This window comes from Dryobates pubescens, chromosome 13 (genome assembly GCF_014839835.1).
Source record: "Dryobates pubescens isolate bDryPub1 chromosome 13, bDryPub1.pri, whole genome shotgun sequence".
Lineage (NCBI taxonomy): Eukaryota > Metazoa > Chordata > Aves > Piciformes > Picidae > Dryobates > Dryobates pubescens.
In genome coordinates, this window is record NC_071624.1 from 12,242,653 (window position 1) to 12,266,290 (window position 23,638).

The window sequence follows — 23,638 nt, forward strand, 5'->3', positions numbered from 1 at the left end:
CTGCTCCTGGAAAGCTCTGCAAAACGACCAGTTTCTCCTATTGCAGGATAGTCAGGGCACCGCAGTGTGCTTTCCTCCTGAACCAGCAGATGGCAGAATTTTTTGGCCGCAGGGATTCTACGGTCTCCAAACGAGGCGGTTGTGATTGACAGGCAAAGGTTGTGTAGCTTAGCAGTCAGCGTTTCTTCTGGGTTAGGAATACTGCAGATAAAAACATCACATCTGTGCAATTTGTTTTAAATATTAAGCTCTATCAACAAAGCATATGCAGTTTGCCAGTTACTTACTGTAAGCAAGGTGCCTAAATAATGCTCCAAGTGTGATTTTATGAATATAAAAAATAATAGCTAGTCCTGCACCAGAGAAATTCCATTCTTACTGATCTAGATAATCGAAACTAGGAGTCAGGGGCATGAAAACATGTCTGAATTAAACCACTGCTTATGATACTGCTGAGATCTAGAGCCACCTGATGGCCATTCTGCAGATGTCTGGATTTAATGTGCTCTTATTTTTTCTTGCCACAGATGGAATGAACAACACATTTTAAACAAAACATTCCTATGGATGGTCTATTGCATTTTTGTTTTAATTCAGATATGACCTTTTAATCACACTCAGCAATTCCAATCACTTTCTAATGCTAAGTTCAAATAGTGTATCTAGCCATGGGAGAAAGATGTGCAGGCACCCAACACCACAAAATGGGGATAATTAACAATGAATACTGACATTTGATAAGATGCAAGAACCCATTTCTTTCCCTGGTTTCTCAGGTCTCTAAGCCAGAAAGAGAACTGTTGCCAGTTTAGGAATATCAGCTCCGTGGATAATAGGGGTCTAGGTGGCTACAGATTTAGGAATGCCAACACTGCATGGCCATTGTCATACAAACTGAGCTGTACAACATACACATTCCTCAAATACTCTTAAAAAAACCAATGGGTATAGATATTTTCAATTCTGTGACCAGCTACTCACACAGAACTCCTGCTGTGTTTACAAGACTACATTAGCATAATTCAGCCTCCAGAGTTTTAATTAAGCTTTAAGCAAAGTTCATTTGGTAAAATGTGATTAATAACACAATGTTTCTACTGTGTTCTAAAATAAGAGGAAGGCTGCTTTAAGGAGGAAAGAGTGAAGGTTTTCCTAATTGGGTAAGGCATCTTGCTACAATGAATACTAATATTACTGTTGTTTGAACTGGTTTCAATCAGCTGCTCAGTGAAGACTCAAATCTATGGTCCAAAGGAGTAACAGGGATTATAAACCTGAGAGCAATTCTTTTCTCTTCTGCCATGAACACTGATAGCACTGTTCTGCAAGCTGAGGCATTAAACTGCAGAGTAAACCTTGCTGTTTCAGCTCAAAGTGAGTCACAGAAAATCAGAACTCCCCTCAGAATGCAGAGTTATGCCAAAGCAGCGTATTTCTCATAAACTGAAGATCCTGAACCCAAAATATCTTTGAGAGTTCACAGTACAAATTCAGTGGATGATTCTCCATCTTCCACTAGCTGTACCTGTTACAGGAGCACTAAGAGACCTCTTGATTTGAAATGAGAAAATAATTGTGTGAGCAAAAAACATGAGAATGAACAAACAAAACTGGAAAGTTAGGGAATGAATGAGGACGGACCTTTTATCCAGGGAGAACATGTTTTTAGCTGAAATTAAGATTACTATAAAAAAAAATTTAAAAATAATCAAACTACTTGGAGTAGACAAGAATGGAGGATTATTGATTTCAGTGGAGGAACATAATGCTCATCGTCATCATGTTTAAAGAATGTTACAGCATGTTTAACCTACAGGCCCCCAACACTACAGTTCAGTACCTTGAAAAACTCACTGGACACACATAAAGGAATTTAAACAATAAAAGAACATTGTTTTGTTTCTTATTCTAATCCTGAAGCATGTCAGATGTTAATTCCTTGCCACAGTACAAACCAGTACAAAAAAGATTAACACCATAGAGAAATGAATTATCTTAATTCATATGTGCCAGCTGGTCTAATAGCTGTGTATTAACTAAAAGAGTACAAATGCTAACAAAGTTAATAATAAAATCAAGGGATATAATGGGGCATATCTTGATTTCCCAGGAATCAATCCAGTACTGACAATATGCTTTGGAAAAAAAGAAAAAACAAAACAAAAAAGTTCCAGGAAGTAATCTAGAATTCAGACTGATCATTTAAGCAGTCTTGTGACTGCCAAACTCAAATCTCTTGTTTGAGCACAGAGGCCTGATTTGAAATTGTGCTGAGAAGCCTGTGCTCCCATTAACTTTAAATAGTGTTGTGGGTACTCAGCCATTTCTAAAAATCAGGCCTTAGAGCACTCAGCCAAAGCCTATGGTGTAGAAAATGGGATACTTCTTAGAAGAGGCTGAGATGGACATTGAGTAGTTGTGGTAGGTTGAGAGAGGGCCTAGCTCTCTCTCTCCTCCACAGAGTAAGAAACCACAGCTAACCCAGTCGGAGGAGCAAAGCTATATATTTACAAGCATATATGGAAAGCAGGTTATATATAACACAATATATACAGGTATTTACAATATATACACAGAAATATACAGCAGAGAGAAATAACGCAACAAAAATCCCTCCCCAAGGAGGGATTCCCTCCCTGTAACCCCCTCTCTCCCCCCCTACCTCCCTTTTTCCCAAAAAGGGGTTAGAGAGAAAGAAAGGCAAGTTATTAAGGAAAAGAGTTGTTAGTAAGCTTCAAAAGCCCATGCAGGATTAGTTTTTGCTTATCTCAAGGCCAACTCCAGCAGTTCGCGAAGAAGAAGGCAGGGAGAACAGGCTGAAACCCAAACTCCCCAACTCCCAAACCAAACTGAATGAGGAAAAAAAAAAATTCCTACTGCTCTACAATTTAAAGTTGCATTTGATCTATCCACCAATGAAATTTGTTTAGAATATCAGAACGTTTTTGTTCTAGTACCGAAAACATTTAGCCAGTGTGTCCCAGCACTGTTTGCTCCTTAAAGGCGCAGGCTCAAACGGTCACAGTAGTCAAACACCTCCTTGCAAGCAGAAAAAGGTAATTATGGGTGGCATTAACCCTCAAAATAGCTCTTATATTTAGAGACATTTGGGGAATTGGTGCAGGTCCTGGCATTAACCACAGCAGCACTGGTGGCTTAATAGCTTTTTTCATGGCCCAAATACAGTGATTAGAGTGTTCTGGGCAACATGTTGCCATACTTCCTTATTTTCTAGACCGTAATACAAGCCACATGTGTTATGGAATATATATTGAATTTATAAACCATATGGCAAATGAATAAAAATATTAATAACTTTTTATTCATGTGAAAAATTGCCAAAACATTGAAGAAGTTCAATGTACAGTTAGAATACTTAATTACAATGGGAAAGTACAGTATTAAGGCAAATATAACCATTTTAAGTAAACCAGAAGGAATAATAGAAAAAGAACCCCCATGAGCAAAATGGTGCTCAGCCACAGCAGGGGGAGAATTGATAACAACTGTTAAGCCAAAGAGGCAATGAATTAACTACTCATAGCTGATTCCACCCAAGCAGGGAGTGCTGCTGCTGTGTATCAGCTGCTGAGGCTTTGGACACTCTCGTGTGCTGCTGGCACGACTGGCTGCTGGCAAGAAACACCACGTGGTCTCAGGGCTCATCGGGCTTCAGCAGGACAGCAGGCTGTATGACGCTATCACAAAGGGCTCTTCATTTTCCTGGGTAAACTGAGGTGCAGCAAAATTCTACTCACAAGGGGAAGCAAGGCTTGGCTCCAGCTCCAAGGTTTGTGGCTTCTCTAGATTGCAGTGAGTAGGCTCATGGCTTTTATCCCAGGCTCCGGACCGGGCAACTCGAGGCAGCTTCAAGCAAGGCAGGTCCAAGGCATCAGCCTGTATATATATTTCGCTCGAGATTCAATTAGGCCAATAGGGCAACTGAAGCCAGCACATAGTTACCCAATGAAAAGGGGCTCAGCCAGGTGGTGGCCATAAAAAGCAGAAACATAGGCCTGGTCAGGGAGCAGTGGCCAGTACAAGTGCTCTTACCCCAGAAACAGACTTGTTTACCCAGAAATGTTGGGGCCTCTCTTTTGTTCCTCTTCCCATGTTACCCTGATTTCTGCAGGAAGCGGGGGTGAGGCAGACCACGTCTAGACACTTCAGAGTCTGTTTGGCCCTACCATGACAACATGGAAGAAGCAGGAAAAACAAGCATAAACTGCAAGGTTGTCTCTTTCTGCAGAGTTCTATACAAGCGTACGGAAAGATTATACATTTTACAAACAATTCCTCCTCTTTGTTTAGCTTCAGATTAAGTTACTTTTCTAACATAAACCGACAAAAATATCTCTGAAATTTTCACTGAAGTTGATAGACCTGTTAGCTGTAGCTGACTGTCTAGCACATGGATAGAGTCAATATGAGTGTTAGAATGCATCTGCACTTCACACAATGCACAGTTAATCCTCCAAGACACTTCTGTATTAGCACTACTGCACCTCTTTTCTTTTTCACTGTAAATATGTATTACCCATCCTCAATGGTGGAACCAATGAATACACATTCTGTTTGCAAATTTGTGAGAATAACCTGCCAATTAGCAACATTGTGCTATTGGCTACCTGTTGCTGTCAGTAAAGAACAACATTAAATTGATCTAAGACTAACACCAACCTTCCACTAATATTTACCTAAGGCAACCAAGATTTAGTTTGCAGAAGGACCATCCTTTCCTTCTTGAACTGCTACTCTACATGGAGGCATTTATTATAGTCATACTTGTTTGATTAATCACCTCGGATGTCTGAAGAACCCAAACTGCTTTGATCTGCAAGTTGAGTGAACTCTTATGAAATGCAGCACCTAATGCTCTTGCAGAAGATCATCCTGACACAATTATTCACTCCAGCAAGACATTAACATTGCTCAGAGCAGAAAATAACTAAAACCCTTGCTGACATTGAACAAAATCACAATCATTTGTATTGCCAAGGATTGCCTCAGTCATGGGTTAAGACTTGATCTTAACATGCCCTGGCTTAAGAAACCCATGCAAATCTTACCAGGATGTCATCAACCACTGACTACTTTGGGGACTAAAAGAACAGTTCTCAAGACCATATAACAACCTGCAGCTAATGAATCTGACAAAATGAGTCTGAGTCACAAAATGTGTCTGACTAGTAAATATACACTTTCACATCTAATTCTGCATGACATACCTTTGAAATGGCCACTGATGTATCCATGATCATCCCAGTGCCATTCATGTCTGGGAAATAGCATGTGTGAGCTAAGTGCTATAATCTCAAAGAGTAACAACTTCACAGTGAGAGTCCATAACGTTAAACAAGATCTGAACCCCTACAATACTTTTATTTATTTGCAGCCTGGATTGCTGATTCTCAATCAAGCTAACAGGCTGCTGTAGGAGAAATTCCCCTGACGCAGTCTTCAGACTTCAGGAGAAATAGCCAAACCGGTGACCATGCAAAACAAGATTTTGTGAGGAAGGGTTGTTCTACACAAGCACACTCAACAATGCAGCAATCAGCTGGTTAAGCAGTATCTGCACCCTAGTACCAACACAACGAAGCGTTGTTTCATTCTCTTCAAGGCCCCACTTTGCAAACATAGCAGCTGTGCTGGGTTTGCTATGCAGGGCATGTGGTTCAGTCACCTCAGAGAGAGACAGAAGACTGAGAGAAGGCACAGGGGAAGGATAATAAAAAGCTGCAGTATGTAACCTGCTAGACAGATGTATAAATAGCAGCAGTAGTTTTAGATGAGTGTTTTGAAGATAATTTTGCAGTGATCATGAGAGTTTTAGTCTACAAAGCTCACCCCATTAAAGAGATTCTGCAGAAAACATGTCTGATGACAGTTCTGTAGTCAGTACTCTTAAGTATCTAATATTTAATCTTCAATTATTTATTATACATTTTCACTCAAAAGACATCTACTTAGATAAATAAAAAATTAAGGATCGTTGACAAAAGGTTGTAACAGATCAATTTATTGTAACAGGATTACCACAAAAAGTCATAATTTCACTTGCATTTTCAAAGGTTTCAAAGATGAATGCAACAACTGATACATTTTAATACAGAGAGATTCCATCAGCTCAGGATTATGATGAAATTTTTAGCACTTTTTCTTCTTGCTTATCTACCTCCTGAGGTTTTTTTCAAAGCTGTCTTTACCCAGGGGAACAATATTAATGCCAAAATGGTATCAAAAAGCAGCTATCTTAAAGCAGCAGTATTTTCTAAATGACAAAGCCACTCTTCTCTCTCCTTTCTTTGCAGTATTTCTTCCCGAAAGCATTGGAGTGCACTTGCTTGCTCATCACCCTTGCTACCCTAAACAACTGAGATAGCTTTGTTCTTCTGCACCAGCAGTTCTGCTCATGAAACTGAATTTCCTTTTTTAGACAGCAAGGACGCAGACTTTCTTCCTCTTCTCCCTCCCTCTTCCTCCCCTCCCCCTTCTACAGTCTTCGCTGTGCCCTCATCTTACCTTCAACAGCATAAGAAATCCATGCTGCAGTTTTTTTTCCTCCTTCGCAGCTCTATGGCAACAGCAGCTTTGAGGCAGCAGTCCTTTACAGTTCTCACTTTCTCTCTTTCCTTCTGCATAAAGATACACTGTTAAGCCAGTAAATTAGCAACAACAGTTCTGATGTGATGTAAATTAATAAACACAATTCCAATCTGATTTCAGAAAAAAAGTGTGCTACCCAAGGGGTACAAAGTTGTATTCCCAGAGTTGCTGAATGTTAGCAATGCAAAGGAGTAATAATAATGGAAATCAGGGAACTCCTTTTGGGTAATAAACTATAAAATCATCTTTGTCATAACTGAGCTTTTTTTTGGTTGTTGTTAATAGAAATGTCTAAGATAACTAAAATACATCACCTAAATGAAGTCCTGAAACTCTGAAGATTCTCTCCCTGAGCCCAGTGGTGGGGAGTATGCAAGCAGCTGTGTGGTGCTTAGTTGCCAGTTGGGGTTAACCATGACAGTATCTTGTCATTAATAACAAATAAAGACTCGGGCAAACAATCAGTGGGTTGTTTGTTAAAATTCCTGCTGAAATAGCAGGAATAATGACATACAAGATCTTGCAGTCTTGTAATCCATGGAAAAGTGTTTATCAGAATAGATCTAGAAATGGTAACACAAGCTACAGAGAACAAAAGAGCAAAGAAAATATGCCAGTAACCGGGTGGTTACTGAGCACTACAGTATCTGCCTGCTTAAAAATCAGTATCTTACTGACTTTGCTACCTTTAAATTAATCAGAAGACTGAGCTACAAAGAAAGGTTGAGTACAGTAACAAATTAACAGCTCCTCTAAGACTGAGAAATAATTATTACCAGAAGCTCTTAAGTTAAAGTACCTAGCACAACAGAAAACTACTTTGAAGAGAGGCATATGCATTTTATTTATTGCAAAAAACCTCCCAGCAAGTGATAACCTAATCACTTTAAATCCATGCATGAAATAGATGAATCGATGTATTTCTGCAATTCAACATGAACTCTCATTTCTGTCTTTTGCTGTGTAAAGAACAAAGGCTACTGGTTGCTGCCAGCTGCTGTGACATGGCATGTTAAAGTACATGCCCTGGATCAGCACCAGCAATGCCACAGCTTTGCCTGAGTAAAATAAGGTGATCACCTGCATTCTGTCTCTGCTTGCATCAGTGAATGTCTATGCTTGCTTCTCTCAGTGGACCCCAGGAAAACAGGCAGGTGTTCCTAGACGCAAGCTGAGAGAAAAAGAATAAATTCTCTACCATCCTCCACCTTATATCTTCATTTTTGCTTCATCAGGCAGTATGCAAAATGATACAGAATAGTATTTTGGAATCTGTTAAAGCCTGGCCTACACAGGCTTTTTGACACTAAAAAAAAACCCCAAATAACAGAGCAGGGCAGTGACAAGACAGTTTTTCAGCAGCCTGCTTGGCAGTTTCAGCTTCATGGGCACACCTTTCAGACCCAACTACAACAACAGAATGCATCTGTCACACTGTTATAGAGAAAAGTTTTGCAACATTAATATTTTTCATCCAAAACCCCTCAAACACCTTAACAAAACAAACAAAATTGTTAAACAAGTCACAATGTTTATCTTGATCTTTTTTAACTTTACCCAGGTAGAATCTCAACTTCCACCCAGAACTGATTGCTCTGCAGGCTCAAGCAGAGCACCTAAAGCAATCAGTCCCAACCTTAAGTAGTTTACAATCAAAGAGGTCCTTCAAAGACAGGAGATGTAAATTTCATTTTACTGCCAGGTGAAACAAGGGCACAAATCTGAAACTACTCATCTATAATTTCCTATTAAGCCAGTATCAGTGGCAGAAACAAAAGTTGTGGAATCAGAGCTACAGATACCTGCAGAAGTGAATAGTATCAATTTTCTTTCAAAAAGCATAGCTCAGAAGAAAAATTCTGACAATGCAGCTCATTTTATTAACGACAAAGTATTTATTGTTAACATTTCCATGTTGTAACAAACTCTATAGCAGAACAGTCTTCTGGATGTTAAAATGCTCCACTAGAGGAAGAAGAGACTTCAGTTAACACACAAAGCTGGACATGGACAGAAAGAGCTTCTGTTAAAAAACAACGTAGTAATTTCTATGATATCTTACTCTTGCTGTTCAGGGACATAGACATGTTAAATATTCTGAGAACAAAGGCCTGCAAGACATTCCTACCAAAGCTTTTTGTGCAATGCTGTATGAGTTGACAAAACATAGCCATTTTGTTATCACTTTTTTGAGATGGGCCCTCATAACTCACAGTGCTGTACATTAACTCTGAAAAGCACAGTGTGTTTGTTTTAATGTCTGAAAGTGCAGTTTGGATGGGGAAAAACTGAGTTGCATGACTTGGTTCCATCAGTCGGGACATGAAGCATCTATCAAGGTAAGTGTATCTACAACACATATTAGAGATTGTTAGGTTTCTTACCACAAACTCGGGTTGTGAGAACGTCTCCCTGTAAAATCAAAGAACTACTTGGCCTTTTTGGTGTTTTCACTCAACTTTTTTTGGTGTAACACTCAACTTTTTGATCAGTAAGGAAGGGCAGTCAAAATACAGGGCATGTGTCTATCTGTACTGGCTATTCAAAAAATTAAATAACTGAAATCAGCTCAGCAATGAAAAACCTCAAGCAGCTTCATTGGATTCCAAATTGAACAACCATAGGACTAAGTAACTTACATAGACAGGTAACCAGTATCATAAGGGAAAAATGTTTTCTTCAAAATAACACAGAGACTCATTATTTACCTTTTCCTCAGAATTGGGAAAAAAGTACTCTGCAGTGTCGCACAGAAATACATGACATGCATTATTTCATGGTAGTACAGAAAAGCAAAAACACAAATATAACTCTGTCAGGATGTCAGCAACAGCTGCCACCTGCCTAATCTCTCTAGCTTTCCTTATTTTTGTAATAGAAAGAACAAGCTCTACTCTGAAAGTATGCATGTAACTGCTATTAAAGATTTCTAAGCCTCCCACCATGACTTATCTCCACTTTTTTCAAACATATGCCCACACATCACCTCTGAGGCAAACGCCATCATAGCCACATTACAGAGGAGTGAACTGAAATGCAGAAAGAGCTCTCAGTCCAATAAAAGTGAGTAAGTCTCTAATAAATATCATCTGTTCAATTTTAGTGCTAAAATTACTTGCCTGTGGACACACAGGGAGTTTATAACACATCAGAACTAAGCTGACTCCACATCCTGGGCCTGACTACACACCTCAAAAACTGCAAGAAAGAATCCAACTGCTCAATCAAGGAGAATATCCAAGACCTAAAACTATGATTATCAAGTTGTACGGCATGCAGAGGACTAAATGACTAAATTGTAGGAAAAAAACTGTATTCCCTTTCCAAGCATTTGGGTTGGGATTTTATCGTGCCAATATTCTTCTTACTACCAGAATAGTTACTAAAATCACAGGACCACCATAAGTGATCCCATATGATATTTTCTTACTTTATACTCACTTTTAAAATTAACAGTAATTTACATACTACTTCTAAGAAAGGAAATACTAATTTTCTAAAATTAACACTAGTTTTCAATTAGAAGCCAAATATCATGCTAACTGAAGTGGGAAATTCTTCACAAGTTCAAAGGCCACTAGATGCAAACATGTAGAATCATAGAATAATTAATGTTAGAAAAGATTGAGTCCAAATGTTAACCTAACAGCGCCAAGTCCACCACTAAACCATGTCCCTAAGTGCCACATCTACACATTTTTTGAACACTTCCAGGGATGGCAACTCCATCACTTCCCTGGGCAGGCTGTTCTAATACTGAACCTCTCTTTCAGAGAGGAAATTGTACTAATATCCAATCTGAACTTTCCTTGGGGTAACCTGAGGCCATTTCTTCTCATCCTGTTGCTTGGGTGAAGAGACTGACCCCCACGTCACTACAACCTCCTTCCAGGGAGGTGTAGAGCATGAAAAAGTGTCCCCCAGTTCCCTCAACCACTCCTCATAAGACTTGTGCTCTAGACCCTTCATTAGCTTTGTTGCCCTACCTTGGATAATATGTACCATTATAAAAATAAGAAGTATTTAACTTCCCATTGTTCTTTAGATTTTTGATCCTCTAAGACAGGATTGAGAATTCCAAGTTCCTCTGAGGCCCCAGAACATTTCCACCACTTCCTTTCAGCAGCAGGTCACAAGCACTTTCTCCCTGTACAAAAATGAAACCATCTTTCTTAAAAAATTATAGAGAACTTCATTATTCCAGAATAAGAAATATGCAACAGGTAACTTCAGGCCTCTGAAGGCACTAGGCTTACTACAAGTTCGACTTTAAACTCAAATCTCTGAGATAATAGATGAACAACATCCATTATGGAATTCACACAACTTTGCTGTTTCTTAAAAAAAACAAGTAAATTAGTCTAAAACAGTTTGACAAATGATCATTATCAAGAAAAAAAGGATCTTACTTGGAATGAGAGAATTTAGGCTGAGAAACAAAACTACACCACACTGAAGCAGAACACTCCTTGGAGACTGGTGTTCAAACCTATTAGGGAGTATACTGCCAGGAACTACCACACAGACCTTTCAGATGAGTCAGCTGGTCAGGAAAAGGTCCTGTCCACCCTGTATAGGTCTGAGCATCTTGAATAGACTTCAGCATGTGGGACAAGTGAACTAACTCAACTAGCCTAAATCCCGCTGGCTTGGTGTAGTGCTTGGCTCCTAAGTCATTTAAGCGTTTTCCAAAGAGTTCCTTATTGGCCTAGCACACAACTATTCAGTGAGACAAAACTTCCACAGGGAGAGAAAATTCCATGTCTGGAAGTACTTTCAATTCACTCAATCAAGACATCATTAAGATTTCACAACACAAGTTTGATTATAGTTACAAAGAGGAGAAATATCTGTCAAAGCATAACAAAGTTGTAAAATGACTTTTAAAAGCATGACAAAGCAAGCTCAGCAGAAGACTAATGCACTAGTGTCATCATAATGTGGATTTCAGATTACCCTGGGACAATGAAGAATACAAAGTGAGCTCTCTCTAAGCACTAAACCCACAGCATCTTATAAATTCTTGTTATTTAGTGTGTTTTATAGTACAATTTCAGTGGAATTACAAAAAATGTATCCTAGCATTAATGAAACCCTGTGACCGCACCTAAATTACAAGCATGGGAGTCCTGGAATTTGGACTTTCTCTCCCCTGGAAATTTTCCAGAATCTTTCCTATCCACTCCTACATCTGAGGAAGCATGCTTTTGTTTAGGCAAGATCCTTTGGGAATGCTGAATTGAAAAACATTACTTCTCACTAACAACACCCTAACAAATCATCTCGATTCTTAACGTGACCTACTCTGAATAAACTATTTACAATTACTATTTGATTGCCACAATTAACAGGGCAAAGAAAATGTCCAGGATGTGCTCCAGCACCAGACGTGCCAATGCAGGAGAGGAACTTGTGATCTCCCAGGTTTCTCATGAAATACATGACAGCTTCGTGGTAAATTCAAATCATGGTAAGAAATTTCTAAAAGGAGATTTCTGCAATTTCCTAGTGCAAACTGTGACATTGCCTTTGCCAGAATATTGATGAGCAAGGATTGCTCAACTCGAGCTCAGTTTCAGGAGGTGTCAGCTCCTACTGCTTTCTTTAGATACCTCATTCTCTACTTCAATCTGCATGATTAATGACTGGAAACCCAGCTGCTAAACCAGCTAGTCCATCTGTTACCCCCCGTTAATAAATGTATAATTATGTTCACTCTCACTAAAGAGCTCATGATTCACCAGGACTGTCTTTTGGGGAGAGACATCTAGCTAAGTATATATGTGTGCATGTAAATGTGGCCATGGATCCTATCTTTAGCAGTGCAGACATATTATTTAGTATCTTTTTGGTATCTCTTCTGCCTGATGATAACATCAACCTGTTCCTTAAGGAGCAAGTCTTCAGTTGATACTGCTCTGGAAAGCTTAATAAGATTTAAAGCCACAACAAATGCCAGTGTCAATCCAAGAATTCTTGTCAGTGACAAAATCTTAGCTTCCGATACCTCTCACTATGATTCTCCATGTTCAGATCACAAAGAATCTCAGGCATAACATGGCTATCACCAGTCTAAAAGTATACAAATTAGATATGAGATCACACATGAAATGGCTGTTTGCCCTCCTGTAGCCAAAGAGATATTTCTCAAACACTGCATTCAAGTACTCAGGGTTTAAAGAGTACAAAATGTCTATAACTTTCCCTCCAGTACAGTTAGGGTCATCGCTGGGCCAACAGTGCTGAATTTCTGCTATCTTGTTTCACAAAAAGAGAACCGATTCAAGTGTTTCCAATCCTTCCCTTATCCAAAATTAATGAAAAAAAAAACTCTCTCCCCTTTTCATTTGCTGAAACAAGCCAGTGATTTTCACTGGATGAGACACTGGATTCCTTTCCTCAAATGCCTTGATGTCACATCCATACGAAACTCTTAAAACACAATTTCATAGTTCCAGTCATACAGTACTTAAGGCAAATAGAGAGCATCTATAGCAGTGGATTAAAATGATGATGAACCAGAACAAGAAACAGGCCAACTCATCACATTTGTCAAACTCTGCCATGACCACATGACAGGAGATACCAATACACCCACAGATGTTAATATTCAAGCACCAAGTAAATCACTGATGAACAAAATCCTGAGAAGTTTCAAGCTCCTCTCTAAATGCCAGTGATCAGCTCTAGGGCAGGTGACGCTGTTTTACTTCATCGTTCTCTCTCGCCTGCATAAAGAAATCTTGGCATCTGACTGAGAGCCTCCCAGATGCTGTTACTGGAGACAGTGAATAACAAAATCCATTTTTAAAATCATCCTTTAGTTGAAGTAAAAAAAAAAAACACAACCAAAAAACCCCCACCAATGCCCTCCCCCTTCCCACCCCCCCCTCCCATTTTCCAAGGCTGTTTTTTGGCTGGTGGGGTTTTTTTTTTGTTTTCTTTTTTTAATGGGATAAAGTTTGGCCAAGTGGAGTGAAACAAGACTTGCAGCAAGTCAGAGCAAGGGAAAGCATCTCCTATAAAGCAACCTAGGAAAGCCTTGCTAAGAACAACTTTTGTCAAAAACCAAACCTTTGAACTGGTTTGAGTACACAGACAATCTGAAGTGATACTCATTTCTTTAGAAGAGAAGATAAACCAGGTACTTGTTTCTGAGGAGTGTTGCTTTTTTAAAAAGACATTTAAAGCCTGTGGAAAATGATGGCTTGTCTTCCTGAAACTCCCACATCAAAAAATATTTTTCACTCAGGTTTGCAAATACTTTTAAAACCTAACTGCAAGACTTAAAAGAACCCAGACACATTCTGCACCTTTCTTAATAAAGATCTTAATTAAGATCCTTAATAAAAACAAATATTCAGTAGTGTTATTTCTTCCATTTAAACCTAAAGTGATTTTTAATGGGCAATCTAACCATGCCAGCATGAAGCTGTGTTCATGTTCTTTCTTCAGCCCACCCCATTTCTTTGACAGCCACAAATTTGTGGGTCCACGCAAGCTGATGTCACTCATTTCACAGGGCCTGTGGTTACTGTTGCATGGCTGTCTCAACTGCAGATACAAGAACCATCCTCAGTATTTTCTCCCCAGCGTAAATGGGCACAAGTTGAGAGCATTAGGGTGGGTCAAGAGAGGAGCTGCAGTTATGCAATTTATCCAAGATAACACTGGTAAGTGTTGCACTATTTCTATAGGTAATATTGCCCCAGCAGATGCCACCATAGATAGAGCTAATGTACAGTCTTTCAGAGGTTCCCTATCTGGATATTCTAGATGGTTCTAAACAACTTATATTATTCTAGACAAGTAAACATTTGGGTTTCTCAAGCACTGCCTCCATTTGTTTACACACACACATATATATATATATGAAATCACTATGGCAACAAGTTTGAGAAGTGACACACATAAAACCATTAAAGTGGGCAAAAATTATTGCTCACAATTTATAGTTTCCCCACATAAGAAATACACAGATTATTTCAAAACCCGAGAAGAGCATTAAAATTGTAATTTTTTTCTACAATGCATGGGCATGATCACTGCTCATTTCACTGAAATCAGTCTGCACAGTAACATTTCCCCTCTGCTTTATTTTGTAGTGCACTAACCTTTAAATCAGTCCTGACAGATTGTTTTTGCGGACATGGCTATACGAGGAACTGCAGCACATCACAGCACCGCATTTCCAGCAGCACCCTGAGGACCACCCTGCCTGTCTCCTACAGACACTCTCCAAATACGCCGTCATCCCCTTTAGAAACGATCCGGCTTTTAACACCCCGTGACAAATCTGCATGATTCAGCTGGCTGCTGCCTCACACCCGGGCTCTCCCCCGGGCCTGCCCGGCCTCCTCACCACGGCGCCGGTTTCCACACAAACCCTTCCTGAGCTTGGGCTCTGGGCTCAGCGGGACTGGGGCTAAACAGGTCCGGGACACAGTATAGCCGCGGGTCGGGTCGAGAAAGGTCGGAGCTGCAGGGAGCCCCCACACGCCATCTTCCCGCCTCACCTCACGGCCCCTTCGGCTACCGCTCACCCCTCGCTCACCGAGCCGGCCTCAGCCCCTTCCATCCCCTCACCAGAAGCTGAGAAACGAGAATTCAGTGTGTGTTTTGCCTAGCAGGGAGCAGGAAGCCATTTCGGCGTGTAGGACGAAGGGGCCGAGCCCTGAGGCCCAGGCGCCGCCTGCATCCGCCCCAGAAGGCCGCTCTCCTATCGTCCCTCACCCCAGGGCTTTAACAATAACCGGCATGGCGGGGGAAACGTGGCGCCATTCTATCTCTCCGTTGTTGCCGCATGCTCCGCGGTGCCTCTCTGAGCGCGACTGCCCGCAACCCCACAGTCCCGGACCACCCCGGCCCGCTCCCGCCGCCCTCCCCCCGGGCCCCACCAGGCTCCCCCTCCCCCCGCGCTGCACCAGGGCCGGAGCAGGAAACCCCGTGCACAGGAGCCAGCAGGGAGGGGGCAGAGCGGGAGGAAGGAGCGAGGCGTTGTCACGCCGCTAGTGGTGCAATATCCTTCCGCGCTCGGAGGAAAGTAGTTCTACGTTCCCCTGACTTTGTGGCCTCAAGATAGCTCAGGAACCCCCTCCACAGTACCTCAAACAGTGAGATAAGTGGAATCCCTTGGGAAAGAGGCTCAGTCCTGGGGGATTTGTTCTTTTTTCGCAGCGTCGTGAGATGTATATCCATGCGCAGAGCAGAGCGAAACGAGTCCGGCAGCTGAGCGAGTATATAAAGGAGGCGCGGCGGAGGCTTTGCCTTTTCAGTTGAGGACAGAGCTGGTGTTCGGAACATGTCAGGAGGCTCCGCGGATTATAGCAGGTATGGCGGGGCGTGCAGAGGCCGCGGGTCCTTTTCTCGTAGGGAGACTCGCCGAGCACGGCGGAGGCGGCCGGTGGGAGGGAAAAAAAGCGAGGCTGTGTGTTTGGGGGGTTGCCTGTACACTCCAGGCGCGATGCGAGGGCGGCTCGGCGTTGCGGTTAGGCAGCTCCCGACCCCTCCCGCTTCTAGATGTTTCGGTCCCGTATCTCCCCCTACTCGCGGTTCAGCGGAGCCTTAGCTGTTTTCCTTGGGGCTCTATACTCTGTGGTTGATTTCCTGTCCCCTCTACCCCTGGAAAAATGTTTGCGTTTAACTTGCTCATACCCATGGAGCTACGCTTCAATTGTAATGTTCGAGGTTCTTATTCAGAATTTTTTCTTTAAACTTCCTCGCCCTGCCCCTTTGCCCCCACCCGGCTCCCACCGTTGGCTCGCCCCGGCTTTGCGGGCCCGGCTGAGGATGAAACCATTTTCCCGGGGAGGGGTGCGGGGCGCGGCACCGGCGGCCATCGCGGGTTTGCGCAATGCTGGGGGTGGAGCTCTCGCGAGAGTCGCTGGGGCGGGGCGGGGGAAGCGCAGCGCCGCCGGGAGGCCGCTCCCCCCCCCCACCTCCACCCTGGCCCCGGCTGCGGCAGCGGAGATGGCTTGGAGTGCGCAGCGGCAGCGCGTCCTGGCCTGCCCAGCCCGCCTGGGGCCGACTGTCCTCCGCTGCACGTGGTGGCAGCTGTGTATGGCCAGACCGTTCGCCCGCGGTCGAGCCGTGGTTTTAATGGTGGGTCTTTCAGTAGTCTGAAAACACTGCCCCGCACTGTGGCTTGAAGGATTGGATGAGCTCCTGTCACGTTGAGACCTGAGGACTTGGGTCGAAGACACCCAAGGCAGGTCGGAGTTTTTGCTTTGGCAAAATACCAAAGCACCTGCTGGGATTGATCTGTCACGGCTTCCAGATAGATTTGGCAGCTAAGGTGTCAACTCGCTTCTGCACGTTAGTTGTTCCTGTATTAACGGCTTGTTCTTTTTGGTGGCAGAGACCATGGCGGCCCTGAGGGAATGGACCCCGATGGTGTCATTGAGGTGAGCACGTGTGAAGGGACTTGAGAATTTAATCGCTGATAGAGATGGATGTTGGATTTAACGTTTTTCTGTGTTTTTTTTTTCTTTACTACAGAGCAATTGGAATGAGATTGTTGACAATTTTGATGATATGAATTTAAAAGAATCCCTTCTAAGGGGTATTTACGCGTATGGTTTTGAGAAGCCATCAGCTATTCAGCAGAGAGCTATTATTCCATGCATCAAAGGTATGCAGGTGATTCATTTGTTGATACCAATGTTGGATAATTAGGAAAGTGTTGTAAAATGCATATACTGCTTTGCTAGTCTGTTTTTTTGCTAGTCTGCCTATTTTAATGGTTACTGAACAAGTGATATGATGGTACACCATCTTTCGGGACTGACCTGAAATGGAGAGAACTCTTAATACTGATCACTTACTTCAAATGGAATAAAATAAAACTGAAAACATGAATGACCTGTGGGAGCAGTAAATGTGTATCCTACTTTTTTTAGGGTATGATGTGATTGCTCAAGCTCAGTCAGGTACTGGCAAGACAGCCACATTTGCTATTTCCATCCTGCAGCAGTTGGAGATTGATCTCAAGGAGACCCAAGCACTAGTATTGGCCCCTACCAGAGAACTGGCTCAACAGGTATTGATAGTGTAGTTAAAAAAAGCTGCTTGTGTGTTGCATAGGTTTCAGGTTTCACAACTGTGAGACAAACTAAGGGGCTGTAACCTATATCCATTCAGAACCCTTTTTGTGTTGAGTAAGGGGGGTGTAAACTGGCTTTTGTCCCACAAGTTCTCTGCCTGCTTGAAAGGTTGAGCTGATGCATTGGCTGATGCATTGGAGGATGTGCTGGGGCAGGGAGGTAGGAGACAGCTGCTATGCTGTGTATAGTTCTGAGGGAGCACCTTCAGCAGAAACCCAAAAATGTTACTGAAGTCCAGTGTTCTGAGTGGAAACAAACATACTTTCCAGAGGCTATTTGAACTTGAGTGCAGTTGTGCAACATGAAAACTGCAGTGAGTGTGTGGTCACTTCATTGTACTTGTACTTTTGTGATGTTTTTCTGATTCTTGCTGCATGTCTGCTTCACCTTCAAGGCTTGGCATTCTGGTCTACTAAGTGGGAGCATTTTGAAAAGCTTACAGGGTATTTTGGGATGAAAGTGAATCAGTAAGGTGAAGCAGTGAAGTGAAATTTAAAACTGCCTTTTCAGCTAGCATATACTGAGGTGCCAGTGCTATAGTGAAGGTAAAGCTAAACATAGTAAAGCAGGTAGGAAAGCACTAAAGAAGGGGAAGGAAAGAGGGGAAGAAACCCAAACAAATCAAAACCAACAAAAACGAAACCAGAACACATCAGTGGAACAAGGACTTGTGGTCAGAATGTTTAGCCTTTGTTCTACTCTGAAGACACTAGTGAGGTGAGATTTTTTTGGAAGCCTGGCACATAGCAGTGCACTTGTACAATTCTCATTAATTTCCTGCAAGTGCTTAAGATTCCTTAAGTTTGCTTTTGAAGGCCCTGCTTTTAATGTAGCAGATGATAGTTTAACTAGGAAGGACAAAAACCTCACTTCAGTGCCTCATGACTTAGTTTTGTAGGGAACAGCTTTGATAACAAGCAGTTGGGCAAAATGTTTATCAATTTGCCTTTTGTAGCCATAAGCTTGCGCAGTCCTTGTTTGCTGTCTTAGATGCCAAAGCTGTCCATAAGCACCAGTGATATGGAGCTTAATCTTTACATGTTCCAGGAACTGCTACTAATGGAAGGTTTTTATTTTAGATTCAAAAGGTAATTCTGGCCCTTGGAGATTACATGGGAGCAACATGCCATGCTTGCATTGGTGGCACAAATGTTCGCAATGAAATGCAAAAGCTTCAGGCTGAGGCTCCACACATTGTGGTGGGAACTCCAGGGCGTGTGTTTGATATGTTAAACAGACGCTACCTGTGTAAGTATGAATTCAGTTTTGCTCTTGATAATAAACTGCTCATACAAATTTCATACCCAGTAAGAGCTCAAATAATGCAATTGCATTAATTGGAAAGAGCTGTGCTGGAAATCTTACTCCTGAAGGAGTGTGATTTTAATAACGTATTTAGTGCTTCTGAAGCTTCATGAAATGCTATTTTTGCTTTTTTAATAGCACCTAAATGGATTAAGATGTTCGTTCTGGATGAAGCTGATGAGATGTTGAGCCGTGGATTCAAGGATCAAATTTATGAGATCTTTCAAAAACTAAGCACAAACATCCAGGTAAAAAACCTATAGGGTTAAAACTGGTTGGTACAGACTTTGCTGTGGTGTAGCTAAGAACTGTTTAATGGCTTGAATCAAAGTTGGCACCCTAAGTATGTTAACGCCCAGTAATGCATTCTAGGTTGTGTTGCTGTCGGCTACAATGCCAATGGATGTGTTGGAAGTGACCAAAAAGTTCATGAGAGAACCCATACGTATTTTGGTGAAGAAGGAAGAACTGACTCTGGAGGGTATCAAGCAATTCTACATTAATGTGGAAAGAGAGGTTGGTATTGGCTGAACTTTCTCTGCTTGGAAAGAGTTAAACATTTAAGTTCCCACCTTCTTGTTAAAGCACTGTGCTAAAATTGCAGAAACCAAGGCTGCGCTTTGGTTTCTGTAGTAATGCTAGCAGAGTATAGACAAGAAGAAGAACATCCATGCACTGGATCCACAAAGACAAGGGTGGACCTCTTTCTTAATGTCCAGTGTCCTGTGTCTGAAGATTTGGTGCAACAGTCGCTGCAGAAACTTAGTGTCTCGTATCAACTTCTAGGGTCGTGCTGAACATAATTGCTTAGTAAATTAGTTACAAGCTTATTCCTTGTTGAAGATTGTCTTTTTCTGTGCTGAACTGTCAGTGGCATGAGGCATTTCCTGATCATCTTTGTTCTGTTCAGGAGTGGAAGCTGGATACTCTCTGCGATCTGTACGAGACACTGACCATTACACAGGCTGTCATTTTCCTGAACACAAGGAGAAAAGTAGACTGGCTTACAGAGAAAATGCACGCCAGGGACTTCACAGTCTCAGCTCTGGTAAGAATTGATGTTTCCACAAGTTGTGTAGTACAGTGTGCAAACTGAAAAACAAACCCAGCTGTATTTGAGTGAGGAGCAGGAAAGTTATAATACAGCTGTGCAGTGCTGTATTATCGTTCCCCCTGCTTAAAGAAAAATGTTTCCATCTATCTCTACCTGCTTCGTCCCCACAGCAGGTAGGGACGCTGGGTTTCATACATCACTTTTAGAAAGGTGTATCAGTCCTGGAGTATTGGAACTGTATTAATTTTAAATTTTGTGCTCTACAGCATGGTGACATGGACCAGAAGGAGCGGGATGTTATCATGAGAGAGTTTAGATCAGGATCGAGCCGTGTTCTGATCACTACTGACTTGCTGGTGCGTATCAGCTTACCCTCAACGTGTTAATGCTTAAATCTGGTACCAAAAGCTTCATGATTCAGTGAAGGTTCTTGTAGCCTGAACTGTTTAAAGCCTTTTGGAAGAGTAAAGACTATGTTCCACTATGGACTACACAGTTGTAGTCCATAACTAACCATATGGCCAACAAAAGCATTAGATAAGCAGCTGAACCTAAGGCCTGTAACTTGCGTTCAAGACTCTGTATTGCTTTTCAGGCTCGTGGCATTGATGTCCAGCAAGTGTCACTGGTTATAAATTACGACCTGCCGACCAATCGTGAGAACTACATTCACAGGTTGGTTTTCTTTCTGCTTCAGTTGGTGTGCTCCACTGAATGTCATATCCTCTACACAAATCAGCACAGAGCCTCACCTGTTTTTTCCGTTAGTCCTTGCCAGTGACTTGGAGGTGTTGTGCATCCTTTCATACAGTAACTGCCAAAAAGCTAGCAGGAAGTAAAAGTAGTTGGGTTTGTTTGAAAAAAGCCCTGACTTTAGCAAAGCTGTGACTCTGAAATGAGGGAAGAGCAGAACTTTTTACATGATAAAAGCAGTGGGAAAACTTAGATGTGCAAGTTCAGTACTGGCTGATCATTCCTTGGGATTTGGGAAAACTGCCAGCTACTGAACTACTTTTGTCATGTAGGTTGTGCAGTACAAGAGGACTTACTGGTGTGGCATCTTGACAGCAATGTCAGCTGTCTAGGTCTTAGCTCATCTTGCTGCTGCTGCTCAGTGACCAGACCTTAATATTCCTAGCAAACTAGTTGTGCAGGACAGCCTTCACTTCTGGAGGTCCAACTGGGTTCATGTTTTGTGTGCCTTGTTTGCTCTTGGTGGCTCCTCTTACAGTGGGATTCTTTCCTCTGTGGTGTGTGTCTTCTGGTAGCAATTTTGAGTTGTTTCCCTAGGTTTAGTTAACTGCTTCTAGTGACTGTCCTTAAATGAAGTAAACTGTGCTTTGTTACTTGATGTAAAAAAATACAGGAGTCGATAGCAGCAGTTGATGACACAAGATGGTGCTCAGAAACGGCGTTGACGTAATTTAGGACGTGGATTCGTAAGCGGCACAGTTTGAATAAAGAGCGAGTTGGTATTTATTTATTTCTTTTGTCATGATTATCCCCTAAGTTTTGTGAGCCATTTCTGTGTGTTTAGCTCTTGCTGATTAGGTGCTTTATTGTGCAGTCTGCAGGGAGGTAGAACTTACAGTGGGTGCAATTGTACCGTGATGTGTTAGCGACTGACCTGGGCTTAACCAAAAATGTTGGAGCTTGGATTATGCAATTTTCAAAAGAAAACAAGCTAAGTTTTCCCACTGGAAACAGTTCTGTTGAATTAAATTTTCCAGTTGAGTGCTGTTTCATGTTAGTGGATATAAGTGTATTAATTTAGTAACAGTTGATTTTTGAAGAGTAGCTATCCTCCATGCCATGTGCTTGGGACTGGATGCATGTGGTTTGGGTGTTTGAACAGAGGGGAGGGAGACCAAGCTGGGACTTTGTAACACAACCAACCATTAAATAAAGATCTTACTTTGCAGCCAAAGAGTAACCTTTACTGCTCTGCAAGCCTTCATAGGATGGACACCACATCTGTACTGCTGGCACTAACTGCTAGTCTCTCTGGACCAGGCATGACTTTGGTAGCATCTGGTCCTGTACACGCAGCATAAACTGGCCAGTGGCACATAAAAGAGCAGCAATTAATGAATGGATCTTGCAGACATTGGAAATGGATTGGAGTGGTTAACCTCTGTGTAAATGTGTTCTCTCTTCATGTAGAATTGGCCGGGGTGGTCGTTTTGGCAGAAAAGGTGTGGCTATCAATTTTGTCACTGAAGAGGACAAGAGGATCCTGCGAGACATTGAGACTTTCTACAATACTACAGTGGAGGAGATGCCGATGAATGTGGCTGATCTCATTTAATCCCTGGGATGAGGTGGTTGTGAATGCAGTGCTCGCTGTTGCTGAATAGGCACTTCACAACGCGCATTGTGCTTCTTTCTTTGGGGATACATCGAATCTTGTCTCAATGCTCATAACGGATCAGAAAAACAGATTTTTGATAAGCGAAGCGACTTCCTGTCGTGAGCTCTTGTGGGGAAAGCCATTGGCTTTATCCACTTTAGGGTTAGACTGTTGGGGTTGGGTGGAAAGTCATGGGGTCTGTAAATTTTTTCTTTATTAGAAATTTATTTCCTAGTTCCGTAGAAGTGGTTGTATTAGATGTTCTTTATCATTTAATAATTTACTTATGGACTAAAAGATATAAGTGCTGTATAAAGTCAGCCAATTATGTTAAACTAGCCTACCTTCCTTTATTGTATGTACTTAACATGTCGGATTGAATTGGAAAGGCCTTTCAAAATCTCTTAAACTTTTATAAGAGCATTAAAATGCATTTGTTTCATATGTATTTATTCAATAAAGTATTTAATTAGTGGTAAGTGTGATCTGGACCCTGTTGCTAAGCCCCAGCAAGCAATCATACTATTGTCTTAGTTAGGGTTAAACCCAGTAAAATTTGCCATATTGCACATGTCTTAATGAAGTTTGAATGTTCAATAAAATACTTCTATATTCACTTAAATTGTAAATAATTGCTTCTTGGTTAGAGGGGAGGGTGATGGCAGCTCTCTGACCTGTCTGAAGTGTGGAAGGTAAAAGTGCCAGCTCTTGCAAGGGTGCAGTGGGAATGTTCATGCTCTCCCCTGACTTGGGCTTCAGTGGGCTTCTAGGTGGGTCTTGTCAGTAAGGGCAGGAAGAGGTTTTGGAGTATTTTGGATAAGTTTACAGTGAGTTGAAGTGCCAGTCTGTACTGTGACACAGCATAGATGATGGATGTCTCCTTAACACTGAAATACAGCAGACCTTATAACCAATATGGACCTGCAGGACTAGCTGCATCATTTGTGCTTTTTAACCAGTCTAAGGTTTTTTATTAATGCCTGTGGGAAAGTGGGGCAGCACAGGGAAACTAAAGCAGCCATGAATTCAAGGCAATGCTAACATGCTCAACAGGAAAGAGCTTGAAAAACTTGGCTTTGTGAGGGAGAAGGGGAAAATCTAAGCAACTTCTTTGGAACATGCAAGTTGCCTTTCCCCCCCCATTTTTCCTATGTAGCTTAATAACATTTGCAGAAAGTGGGGTTTGCATCATTTAAGGGGTTAGGGTTTGATACAGGC

At 41.9% G+C, this 23,638-nt stretch overlaps 1 protein-coding gene, 1 long non-coding RNA gene and 3 other non-coding genes across 5 annotated transcripts; 4 read left to right on the forward strand and 1 right to left on the reverse strand.

Moving 5' to 3' along the window:
* Positions 1–108: 108 nt before the first annotated feature.
* Positions 109–11,108, reverse strand: LOC128897673 (uncharacterized). The gene is made up of 4 exons (XR_008462519.1): positions 10,596–11,108; positions 7,690–7,780; positions 6,526–6,638; positions 109–201 (listed from the first exon to the last, which is right to left on the reverse strand). It is a non-coding gene; the product is annotated as an uncharacterized LOC128897673 (long non-coding RNA).
* A 4,702-nt stretch (positions 11,109–15,810) lies between these two features.
* On the forward strand, positions 15,811–23,042 carry EIF4A2 (eukaryotic translation initiation factor 4A2). Its single transcript, XM_009903548.2, has 11 exons — positions 15,811–15,939; positions 16,967–17,012; positions 17,107–17,239; positions 17,508–17,647; positions 18,791–18,959; positions 19,155–19,264; positions 19,389–19,532; positions 19,927–20,064; positions 20,337–20,426; positions 20,666–20,745; positions 22,234–23,042. Exons 1-11 carry the CDS (start codon positions 15,911–15,913, stop codon positions 22,376–22,378), a joined length of 1,224 nt encoding a protein of 407 aa, XP_009901850.1. The 5' UTR covers positions 15,811–15,910; the 3' UTR covers positions 22,379–23,042.
* On the forward strand, positions 17,361–17,430 carry LOC128897730 (small nucleolar RNA SNORD2). The gene has a single exon (XR_008462549.1). It is a non-coding gene; the product is annotated as a small nucleolar RNA SNORD2 (small nucleolar RNA).
* Positions 19,587–19,767, forward strand: LOC128897729 (small nucleolar RNA SNORA81). The gene has a single exon (XR_008462548.1). It is a non-coding gene; the product is annotated as a small nucleolar RNA SNORA81 (small nucleolar RNA).
* LOC128897765 (small nucleolar RNA SNORA63) lies at positions 20,141–20,267 on the forward strand. Its single transcript, XR_008462582.1, has one exon. It is a non-coding gene; the product is annotated as a small nucleolar RNA SNORA63 (small nucleolar RNA).
* Positions 23,043–23,638: the final 596 nt, after the last annotated feature.